General features: G+C 41.6%; 1 protein-coding gene across 2 annotated transcripts; it reads right to left on the reverse strand.

Annotated features, from left to right (window-relative positions):
* Positions 1–8862: 8862 nt before the first annotated feature.
* Positions 8863–11482, reverse strand: mc4r (melanocortin 4 receptor). Of its 2 annotated transcripts, XM_033038579.1 has the most exons (2): positions 11409–11482; positions 8863–9749 (listed from the first exon to the last, which is right to left on the reverse strand). In XM_033038579.1, exons 1-2 carry the CDS (start codon positions 11434–11436, stop codon positions 8863–8865), a joined length of 915 nt encoding a protein of 304 aa, XP_032894470.1. In that variant the 5' UTR covers positions 11437–11482. The 2 variants fall into 2 exon arrangements, with proteins under 2 accessions (XP_032894470.1, XP_032894464.1); XM_033038573.1 differs by lacking the exon at positions 11409–11482 and having other exon boundaries at positions 8863–9846.
* Between the last annotated feature and the right edge of the window lie 1302 nt (positions 11483–12784).

Genomic DNA, 12784 nt, shown 5'->3' on the forward strand with positions numbered 1-12784 from the left:
CGCTGTAAAAACATGGAATGAAGCATCTCAAAATACAGACAAAATGATTTAACCACTTCATTGCTCTATTTTAGTAGCTTAACAGCTGACGCCTTTAATATTTGAAAGCTTTAGAAGCAACATCACCACGATTGAATATCAATATATTGCTGCTGTGTATTACAGCATGAAAAAAATACAAACACAGATTTTCTGCTTCAAGGCAAAGTAAATTCTACAAATTTATATTGCGCCCACATGTGATATGTAAAATGATATTTTATTATACTGCATACCCCAATTATTTGTCAAGGATGTCACAGCACAGATCGCAAGCTTCTGTTCGAGGTCTGTTATATTTGACTAATTTTTACCTAAAGCTGAATTATGTTTAACATTGGGGGTATTGGGGGTATGGTGTTGACATGGATAGAAAATTGGTTGGCAGACCAGAAGCAAAGAGTAGGAGTGAACGGGTCCTTTTCAGAATGGCAGGCAGTGGCGAGTGGAGTGCCGCAATACTAGGTGTAGGGGCTGCAACAGTTTACCATATATATTAATGATTTGGAAGAGGGAATTAGGAGTAACACTAGCAAGTTTGTGGATGACACAAAGCTGGATGGCAGTGTGAACTGTGAAGAGGGTGTTAGGAGGTTGCAGGGTGACCTGGACAGGTTGAGTGAGTGGGCAGATCCAGTATAATATAGATAAATGTGAGGTTATCCACTTTAGCGGCAAAAACAAGGGGGCAGATTATTATCTCAATGGGGTTAGGTTAGGTAAGGGGTAGGTGCAGGGAGACCTGGGCGTTTCTTGTACACCGGTCACTGAAAGTTGGCGTGCAGGTACAGCAGGCAGTGAAGAAAGCTAATGGAATGTTGGCCTTCATAACAAGAGGATTTCAGTATAGGAGTAAAAAGGTTCTTCTGCAGTTGTATAGGGCTCTGGTGAGACTACATCTAGAGTATTGTGTACAGTTTTGGTCTCCTAATTTGAGGTAGGACATCCTTGTGATTGAGGCAGTGCAGCGTAGGTTCACGAGATTGATCCCTTGGATGGCGGGACTGTCATATGATGAAAGATTGAAAAGACTAGGCTTGTATTCACTGGAGTTTAGAAGGATGAGGGGGCATCTTATAGAAACATATAAAATTATAAAAGGACTGGTCAAGCTAGATGCAGGAAAAATGTTCCCAATGTTGTCGAGTCCAGAACCAGAGGTCACAGTCTTAGAATAAAAGGGAGGTCATTTAAGACTGAGGTGAGAAAAACCTTTTACACCCAGAGAGTTGTGAATTTATGGAATTCCCTGCCACAGAGGGCCGTGGAGGCCAAGTCACTGGATGGATTTATGAGAGAGTTAGATAGAGCTCTAGGAGCTAGTGGAGTTAAGGGATATGGGGAGAAGGAAGGCACGGGTTATTGATAGGGGACGATCAGCCATGATCACAACGAATGGCGGTGCTGGCTAGAAGGGCCGAATGGCCTCCTCCTGCACCTATTTTCTATATTTTATATTTTTCTATATTTCTATGTTTCTATGTTGCCTATTCCTTCGCTCCATAGATGCTGCCTCACCCGATCCGCTGAGTTTCTCCACCATTTTTATCTACCTTCGATTGATCCAGCATCTGCAGTTCCTTCTTAAACAATGAAATTCACTGGTCAGCACCGGCTACAACTTACGAGAACCTCCGAGAACCTTCGACCTCCTGGCACCCCATTAGGACCTCCTGGCGACCCATCTATGGCTCGAGAAATATTGCCACTCTCCATGGCAGCTTCATTCTAGTCACCGCTAATTTTTCAACATGTTGAAAAATTCATGGTGACCAAAATGAGGCCGCGACTAGTTCCCAGAATGCGGGAACTCCTCACGACCATGAAGGCGACTCCCCGGCAACCACCCGCGAACATGTGGCGACCATGTGGCGACTGCATAGTTTCCTGCAGTCGCCTAAAATGTCGCCTAAGTGGGACAAGCCCATTAGAAACCTTTAAAAACATACATTTAGACACACTAAAAATAACAAAAAGGGTGAAAGTATGGACTGCTGCTGGCGAGGCTACCACACAAGATGGCGCCACCTGATAGCACCTGCTGTTCCTTCTTACACATTTCGTCTGCTCCGCTGCAAAATATCCTCAAGAAATGTCTACTTTGACGAAGTTCTCCTCCTTACTCCAACGAGAGTTCTGCAACATCCTCTCTCGCTGCTCCCTCTCTGTGATTCCTCCTGCTCTCTGCCTCTACGATCACGTTTTAACCCACTCGATCATTTTCACCCTACAAACAACTTACAATGGTCTGTTTCCTTTATAATTGTTACTTTTTTGCATCTTTCATTAATTGTTCTTCATCTCTCCCCATCACCATCTACATCTCTCGTTTCCCTTATCCCTAACCAGTCTGAAGAAGGGTCTCGACCCGAAAAGTCACCCATTCCTTCTTTCCAGAGATGCTGCCTGTCCCGCTGAGTTACTCCAGCTTCGAACCACTTTCTCTGTCAGTTTGTAACATATATCCACCTCCCTCTGTGTGAAATGTTTCCTCAGGTTCCCATAAAATCTTTCCCCTCGCACTTTAAACCTTTATTTCATGATTCCCCTTCCGGTTGGTAAAAGACAGTGGGTTCGCCCTATCTATTCCCCTCATGATTTTATACATCTTTATAAGATCGCTCCTCAGCTTTATGCACTACAAGGAATAAATTCTGAGCCTTCACAAACTTTTCCTAAAGCTAGGGCGTGGCAGAGTGGTGCAGTGGTAGATTTCCTGCCTTACAGCGCCAGTGACATGGGTTTGATCCTGACTACGGCTGCTGTCTGAACGGAATTTGTACGTTCTCGCTGTGACCATGTGGGTTTTCTCGAAGTCAATTGGCTTCTGTAAATTGTCCTTGTGTTTAGGTTAGAACTAATGTACGGGTGATCGTTAGTCGGCATGGACTTGGTGGGCCAAAGAGCCTGTTTCCGCGCTGTATCTCTAAACTAAATTGAGGCCCTTGAGTCCTGATTTTGTCCATGAAAATCTTCTCTGTATCTTTCCAGCTTTATACATTTAGTAATGTGATAATGACAAGATCATCTTCTTCAGTCAGGTGGATGGAGTAATTAACATTGGCTAGGATTTAAGGAGAAATTATTTGGTCCTTCTTCAAGATGGAACCAATGGATCCTTTACATTCATTTGTTTTAACAAGGTTTAATGACTCACCTGGATCTACATATAAGTTTCAGCATTGGTACTTCCAGCTACATCGCTGGACTTGATAAGTGGCTTTGCATACAATAATTAAGTTGAAGCTCTACAAAATATGCTGCACAAAAGGGATCTTGCGTAATGGTAAAATATAAGGCATGACTGCCATGAATCAAGTTTATATGTGAATATAGTTTTACACTGCTTTCACGAACATTAATATCTCCTTTTGAGGTTTAGAAATATCCTGCTAACAATTTCACTTTGGAAATATAAGACAATAGATTGATGTAGGAACTGAGTGGAGGAACTGAGTGAAATCCAGGTTAGCCGGGAAGTGGTGTTAGGTAAATTGAATGGATTAAAGGCCGATAAATTCCCAGGATCAGATAGGCTGCATCACAGACTACTTAAGGAAGTAGTGGATGCATTAGTATTAATTTTTCAAAACTCTTTAGATTCTGGAGTAGTTCCTGAGGATTGAAGGGTAGCTAATGTAACCCCACTTTTTAAAAAGTGAGGGAGAGAGAAAACGGGGAATTACAGACCAGTTAGTCTAACATCGGTAGTGGGGAAACTGCTAGTCAGTTATTAAAGATGGGATAGGAGCACATTTGGAAAGTGGTCCAAATGTGCTCTCCCTGACTTTGTCCAATGAAATCATTGGACAAAGTCAGCATGGATTTATGAAAGGCAAATCATGTCTGATGAATCTTATAGAATTTTTCGAGGATGTAACTAATAGAGTGGATAAGGGAGAATGTGGATGTGTTATATCTGGACTTTCAGAAGGCATTCGACAAGGTCCCACATAAGAGATTAGTATACAAACTTAAAGCACATGGTATTGGGGGTTCAGTATTGATGTGGATAGACAACTGGCTGGCAGACAGGAAGCAAAGAGTAGGTGTAAATGGGTCCTTCTCAGAATGGCAGGCGGTGACTAGTGGGGTACCGCAAGGCTCAGTGCTGGGACCCCAGCTATTTACAATATATATTAATGATTTGGACGAGGGAATTGAATGCAACATCTCCAAGTTTGCGGATGACACGAAGCTGGGGGGGGCAGTGTTAGCTGTGAGGAGGATGCTAGGAGGCTGCACGGTGACTTGGATAGGCTGGGTGAGTGGGCAAATGCATGGCAGATGCAGTATAATGTGGATAAATGTGAGGTTATCCACTTTGGTTGCAAAAACAGGAAAGTAGACTATTATCCGAATGGTGGCCGATTAGGAAAAGGGGAGATGCAACGACACCTGGGTGTCATGGTACACCAGTCATTGAAAGTTAGCATGCAGGTGCAGCAGGCAGTGAAGAAAGTGAATGGTATGTTAGCATTCATAGCAAAAGGATTTGAGTATAGGAGCAGGGAGGTTCTACTGCAGTTGTACAGGGTCTTGGTGAGACCACACCTGGAGTATTGCATACAGTTTTGGTCTCCTAATCTGAGGAAAGACATTCTTGCCATAGAGGGAGTACAGAGAAGGTTCACAAACTGATTCCGGGGATGTCAGGACTTTCATATGAAGAAAGACTGGATAGACTCGGCTTGTACTTGCTAAAATTTAGAAGATTGAGGGGGGATCTTTTAGAAACTTACAAAATTCTTAAGGGGTTGGACAGGCTAGATGCAGGAAGATTGTTCCCGATGTTGGGGAAGTCCTGAACAAGGGGTCCCAGTTTAAGGATAAGGGGGAAATCTTTTAGGACCGAGATGAGAAAAACATTTTTCACACAGAGAGTGGTGAATCTCTGGAATTCTCTACCACAGAAGGTAGTTGAGGCCAGTTCATTGGCTATATTTAAGAGGGAGTTAGATGTGGCCCTTGTGGCTAAAGGTATCAGGGGTATGGAGAGAAGGCAGGTACAGGATACTGAGTTGGATGTTCAGCCATGATCATATTGAATGTCTCGAAGGGCCGAATGGCCTACTCCTGCACCTATTTTCTATGTTTCTATGTTTCTATGTAAACATAAGTAGTTTCAGATGCTGGTTAACAAAACAAAATAGAACAGTGCTGGAGTAACTCAGCAGGTCAGGAAGCATCTCCGGAGAACACGGATAGGTAACATTTCTGACGGGGATTGTTCTGCAGACTGATTGTAGTAGGGTGGAGAAAACTGGATGAGAGGTGGGGGCGGCATGAGACTTGGCAAGTGATAGCTGGGTGCGTGAGGGGGATTTTGATTGGCAGATGTTTGGACGCAGGCCAGAGATGAAAGGATAAAAAGTGTGAGATAACGATAGAAGATGTGCTAATTGTGAAGCCAGAGGAAGGAATATAGGTGCAAGGAGACATGGCGGGGGTGGTTTGCGACGGGGAAGGAGACAAATGGGTGCATTTCTAGGTGTCATATGGAGAGAGTGAGGGGGAAAGGGTAAGGGTAGATGGGTGGTTAGCTTGTAAACCAGTAAATCCAGTAAACCCTTATTTTAATGGACGGGGGTGGGTTAGGGTTGGGGTTAGGGTAAGGGTTAACGACACAAGGTGCTGGAGTATGTCAGCAGATTGAATCACTCTACTGAAGGGTCCCAACATCACCGATCCATGTACTCCAGAGATGCTGCCTAACCCGCTGAGTTACTCCAGCATTTTGTGTCCTTTTGTGGGTTAGCCATCATCTGCAGTTCATCATTTCAACTACCTACAATGATAATACCTTACACGGTTATAGTGGACAATGGGCAATAAAGGACACCACTCTCCCCCACTATGGTCTGTTATAACAAGGGTTTACTGTAAATGGAGTTGTTTTGAAATGTGCAGAGAGATGGATGAGGAAATTTCACTAGGTCTAATATCAGTCCTCTTTTATGTTACCATTTGACCAATTTAGTCACCTAGTATGGATTGAGAGCTTAACATTTGCTATAATTAAAATGAAAACCCATAATTTTTTATTAACTTTCAGTCATCAGAATAATGAACTTTTTGTTCCAGATGTGATTTATTGTAAATGTTAAAGTTAGAGAATCCAATTTGCACTGTGCTATATTAAAAGAAGAAAAAATAATAAAACATGTAAATGCTGACTATACCAAATTGGATACTAAATGAGCAGATACATTTTTGTAATTGCTGTGACTTGAGGAACAATTTCCATCTCTCAACCTGCTGCCCCTTGGCTCCATTCCTGTCTTCTGGGACTTTACTGAATTTCAAAAGGTCAAAAGGGTTGAGTTATCTATGGAAGCACGGGTACTACTGCGAGCTCATCCATGTAATTTAAGCCGGGCCCAAGGATCAACTCCTGCCCAAATGCGGGCAATTCATATATTCTATGAAATCAAAGATAAACCTGCCACTGTATAGTACAGGGAAGTATTAATTTATCTATCAAGAACATGGTCAAATCTAATTTTATTTGAACCCTTCGGACAATGTGCAAACATTCATGTTCATACATTTAAACATTAAAATATATTCATTTATACATCAAAAAAAGAATGAAACTTGGATTGAAGATTTGAAGACAAAGTGCCTTTTACAGTTTCACATTGCCCCAAGCCCTTTACATCAAATGTATTCCTTTTAAAGTGTATTCACCATTTCATTCATTTTGTGCACAGGAAGTTTCCTCAATTAAGCTACGAGGTGAGTCTGCCCAGATAATCTCTTCTAATGGTGTTAGTTGAAGGAAAAACAATAGGAATAAAAATAGGAATAACTTTGCTCTGTCCTTCAAATTAGAGCTATGGGATCTATAACGGCTATCTGAGAGAGTAGACGGGACTTTGCGTAAAGTCTCATTTAAAAGGCAGTGCCATTTTGTAACAAACCCTCACTCCTGTATATGTGTAGGGAGGAACTGCAGATGCTGGTTTAAACTGAAGATATGCACAAAAAGCTGGAGTAACTCAGCGGGTCAGACAGCAAATCTGTCAGCTTAGATTTCTGTGCTTGAGTAACTGAAATTAGATTTGTGAAGCAGGTCTCTGACCATAAAATGAGAAGCAGACTGGTTAATAGGGGATTGTGCTAAAGAGTTAATTTGAGGACCTTCACTGACCACGGACAGAAACATCAGCCAGGAGTGAATCATTAGTAATATTTTTCCCTCTTGTGAAGAAGTATTTCTGTGTTACAAAAATCCTTTCGTTTAATGACATTCTTGATACATTTGTAATTTCAATTCTTGATACATTTGTAATGATGAATATTTGACAACGATATACTTAATAACAAAGATTTTTTGTTTCAGAAATCTTCTAACAAACTCCCCATGTTTTAAATAATGCTCTCTGAATTCAGCAATGTTCAAATTGTTGAATTGATGTTTGGTTCTGAAAAATGAATCACTGAGGGCATATAATTTCATCAGATAATATAATATCAGTCAGGGCATATGATTTCAGTTTTGACTTGTGCTCAGTAATTGATAAGCATCACGCCATAATATATGTGATGTATAATGTTGCAAAATTGCAAAGGCAATTTTAAAGGGCAATTAAAATAAAATCAGGGGAGTGATGGCTCATATTAGGTGGCAGAGTGAACTAAACAGTAAGAAGCTTTTTATCAAGCACATCAATTCTTCAAAGGTGGTGAATACAGATATTTCATATAATAAATGAAGGAATACGACAATGCAATTATCAAGGATGTTTTTTTGTAAGATTGCTATTGCACAGCAATCATAAATAGCATCAAAACATCACGTCCCATTGCATTTTTGTTTATTAGGTAACAGTTTGAAGAGGCACGATCACACACATAAATGCTTTCAAAATATAATCTTTCGGATCCAAATTTATATTGGAGTCACTGCTAAAACTCATCTCTGATGAATTTCCATTTGAATGAGTACCACTGAAAGATGAACAAGTAAGGGGCGGAGGGGTAGTGCAAAGGTCCGCGTAGAAGATCAGTTTATTCTTAAAGACAAGTAGTCTGGATCTCCCTCTTGACTCAGAGCTTGTAGAATTGTCTGTAGATTTAAAATAAATTGGAAGGGAAATGAAAATGAAGAATGTTGTTTTACACTTAAGATGAAGGCTGAACCTTAATAGGGAATTCACATATGTTAATTGGACACGCTGGACTATTTACTAAGGTTATTATGATAAAGATAGAGATTGTGATTAAGTAGGATAACTACTTCAAATTGTCAGCTCCTGACAGGATTCTATGGTATGTCCGATAATGATCAATGCCACGCAGTTGGGCATACACAGATAGAAGGTTGTGAAACGTTGAAGGCGCTCCAGATAGAAGGTTGTTGCATGCTAATATGAATATTAGTGTCTGAGATTGGAAATAAATAAAAATCAGGCTTTTGTATTTCCTTCCTGGTTATCAACCAAAAGTTTCCAGTACTAGGGAATTGAATTCCACATTGATGTAAGTTGTGGAATTCTATTCCCATCCCACAACCATTTCATGACCATATTTTCGGGCAATACTCACTGTTGAGACTCATCTCTGATGAATTTTCATTTGAATGAGCACTAGAAGATGAATGGGTGCCATGCAAACATTCCTCTAGCAAGAAATGAATGCTTTTAAAAAGGGAAAAAAACAGAAAAGTTGATGCCGGTAAAAGATAATATTACGCAGCATGTGGAAAACATCACAATTTCTTCCAAGAACAAGGTATTCCTTTCCTCATCCAAGGAAAATTCTTGGCATAATAAAAAGCCCTGTGGTGGTTCATTTGATTTCCCTCTAATTGTATTAATATTAACTTGTCAGATCGCAATTTCCCCGCAGACAGCAGATTATTTCTTTGAAGGTCTTCCGCATCTCCTGACTACGGAAAGCATAGATGAGGGGATCGATGACTGAGTTGCACATGATGAGGATTAGGTACATGTTGAAGTGCGACATGAAGCAGATGCAGTAAGGGTTTCGGGGGCAGGAGATCATGAGGATGAGGTGCAGGAAGAACGGAGCCCAGCAGACAATAAAACTCCCCAGCAGAATGGTCAGGGTGATTGCTCCTTTCATGTTGGCTGACTGGTGGATGGCGCCACTGCCAGGCAAAGCTGCGATGCGTTTGACATGCAAGCGGGCCAGCAAGAACATGTGGACATAGAGCGAGGCCATGATGGCGAGCATGGCAAAGAACATGGCGATGAGGCAGATGACCACAGTGGTGCTCTCCGAGTAGATAATGAAGAGGATTCCACAGCCGATACAAGCTCCCCAGATACCAGCAATGATTATCAAAGCCCGCCTTACTGTCATGATGTTATGGTAGCGCAGGGCATAGAAGATGGTGATATACCTGTCAATGGCGATGGCCAACAAGCTGCAAATGGAGGCAAGGAGGGAGCTACAGATCATTGAGTCAAACACATTGTCCATGCTCTTTATCATGTTGTCCTGAGCCAGTAAATGTCGGCTTTTCAGCATGGCAATGAAGACGGTCTCCCAGGCATTGGATAAACTGACCAGCATGTCGGCCACTGCTAAGCTGCAGATGAAGAAGTACATAGGCGAGTGAAGGTTCTTGTTTTTGACGATCGCAGTGATGACTAAAATATTTGCCAATAGGCTGACAATTCCCAGCATGATGAAGACACTCGTCGAGATCCACAGTTGTTCATAGCAACCAGCGGAGGGTCCATTGCCGTGTGAGCCATTGGCACCAGTGAATCCCGCCACGCTCTGGTTCCTGAGCTGTGACATTTCTGTCGGGCGATGGGCGCACGAGGAATTCATGTCAGCCCGGCCGAATCACATGACTCCAGGAGGAAACACTGCTTATGTTGACATGTCGGAACCGTGAATGCAAGTCAGAGCTGAAGACCAGATCAACGCTGGACCACTCTTGTCACTGAGTCTTCAAGATTGTTTCCAAAATAAGATGGTGCTCAAACAAATTACGCTGAGACAAATGATAAGACAAGCACATGTTATTGTCTTTTTTAACAGTCCTTCCTGGAATTGCTTATGTTGAATGTCGCAGAGCCCACATAGTCACAGATTTTGAAGTGGGTAGAAAAAAATCTATTTTCATCCAGTCGGTACACAGCTCATCCCTCTTTAAAAAGCCAGTGTAGCCCAGCACGGAGACAGAACAAGAAGAAACCTCTGGCAGGTGGTTGAGCAAGGAAAGATAACCTTCCACATTTAACCAACCATAAAAACTGTGGTGATTATACTCCACCTCTGCACTGCAGAGCATCCTATCATGCTCAGGAATAACCTGATTGACAATGCTGGATGTTTAACATTTAAGGCAGGCTCCTCGTTTCAATATCCCTGGTGATTCAATTTTATTTTCAAAGAGTTTTGTACCAAATATACTCTAGGTAACACGCAATATGTATATAATTACATTTATTTGCTTTTTTGCCAACTAGCCCAATTAATAATTGAAAGCACACATGTATTATGATTTTTCAGCTAACGTATATATATACTAATCTCTATATTTAAATGCCTCTTAACTAAAAGTTTCTTGAAAGCTTTATTTATTTTAACAGTCAAGTGTTAATTTATAATACTACCTATTTCTTTTTTGTGCAGATTTATGTAGCAAAGCTGTTTTAGGGTCCAATTCTGCAGATATTTATGCAAGTGTTGTAAACTGATGAGTTTTTATTTGCTAAATTTGTAATCAAGAATCAGTTCTGTTTCATCTTTAAGTAACCGACTCAGTCAATCTGCAATGCCCAGGATGGTATGTTTGCAGAGCATGTTTACTAGGATATGAATTTTTGTTTAGCATTTAATTCCAATACTGGTGCAGAGAGGAATGCTCAATGTTACCTAGGATGAGAATGTTATTTCTTTCACCCTGAGATCCATGGATTTAAATTATTTGATCAACGAACAGCAACAGCTCCTTGTCTGTCAACATGTTGATTTGAACTGCACCTTGTTTTTAAATCTCTTTCCAGCTCTATTGTGTTGCGATCATTGCTGGCCACTTTATCATCACTGATCTTAACTGTTCTATTTTCAAGAGCTGTGCAAATGAGCTGAAAAGACAAGATATCTTCCCAGTGCCCTGACCAATTGTTATCCTTCACTAAAAATCACTGGTTGATTAACAGCTCACTGTTTATGGGAATTGATTGTATTGTACAACACAACATAGGATTTGCTTCAGACGTATATCCATAGGTTTGAAGTGCATTAGGCTGTTTAAAGACACAATATAAATGCAACTTGTCCTTTTATTAATATCACATATTAAGCTCTATCTACCCGCTTTTCTTTATGAGGTGTTGTTTGAATTAAATCAATATTACCAAAAAGAAAAGGACACAAAGAGCTGGAGTAACTCTGCAGGTCAGGCAGCATCTCTGGAGAACATGGGCAGGTAACTTTTCAGCTTGGGATCCTTCTGTTAATTGTCCTTAGAGAGGAGGATCTTGACCCGAAACGTTACCTGTCCATGTTCTCCAGAGATGCTGATTGGGGATGATCAGTATGCCTACTCCTGCACCTATTGTCTATTGTCTATTGGGGAGAAGGCAGGCACGGGTTATTGATAGGGGACGATCAGCCATGATCACAATGAATGGCGGTGCTGGCTCGAATGGCTGAATGGCCTCCTCCTGCACCTATTTTCTATGTTTCTATGTTTCTATGCTGTCTATATTCTCCAGAGCTGTCCATGTTCTCCAGAGATACAGAGAGTTGTGGGTCTGTGGAATTCTCTACCTCAGAGGGCGGTGGAGGCCGGTTCTCTGAATACTTTCAAGTGAGCGCTAGATAGGGCTCTTAAAGATAGCAGAGGTAGGGGATATGGGGAGAAGGCAGAAACGGGGTACTGATTGGGGATGATCAGTATGCCTACTCCTGCACCTATTGTCTATTGTCTATTTTCTATCCATGTTCTCCAGAGATACTACCCGATCAGCTGAGTTACTCCAGCACTCTGTGCCCTTTTGTGTATTAACCAGCATCTGCAGATCTTTGTTTCTACATTTAACTAAAAGAAACAGGTTATTCAGCCTCATCTCACCTCAATCCTAAATGGCCTACCCCTTATTCTTAAACTGTAACCCCTGGTTCTGGACTCCCCCAACATCGGGAACATTTTTCCTGCATCTAGCCTATCCAATCCTTTAAGAATTTTATAAGTTTCTAAAATCTTAGAGTTTCTAAGATATCCTCTCATCCTTCTAAATTCCAGCGATAACCAAGCCCAGTCGATCCATTCTTTCATCATATGTCAGTCCCGCCAACCCGGGAATTAACCTGGGGAACCTACACTGCGGTCCCTCAATAATGCCCTTTCTCAAATTAGGAGATCAGAATTGCGCACAATACTCCAGGTGCAGTCTCACCAGGGTCCTGTACAACTGCAGTAGGACCTCCTTGCTCCTTAACTCAAATCCTCTCGCAATGGCCAACATGCCATTAGCTTTCTTCACTGCCTGCTGTACCTGCATGCTTACTTTCAGTGACTGATGTACAAGCACACCCAAGTCTCGTTGCACCTCCCCTTTCCCTAATCTGACACCATTCAGAGAATAATCTGCCTTTCTGTTCTTACCACCAAAGTGGATAACCTCACATTTATCCACATTATGCTGCATCTAACATGCATCTGCCCATTCACCCAACCTATCCAAGTCATCCTGCAGCCTCATAGGATCCTCCTCACAGCTCACACTACCACCCAGCTTTGTGTCATCTGCAA

Source organism: Amblyraja radiata, chromosome 2, assembly GCF_010909765.2.
Source record: "Amblyraja radiata isolate CabotCenter1 chromosome 2, sAmbRad1.1.pri, whole genome shotgun sequence".
NCBI lineage: Eukaryota > Metazoa > Chordata > Chondrichthyes > Rajiformes > Rajidae > Amblyraja > Amblyraja radiata.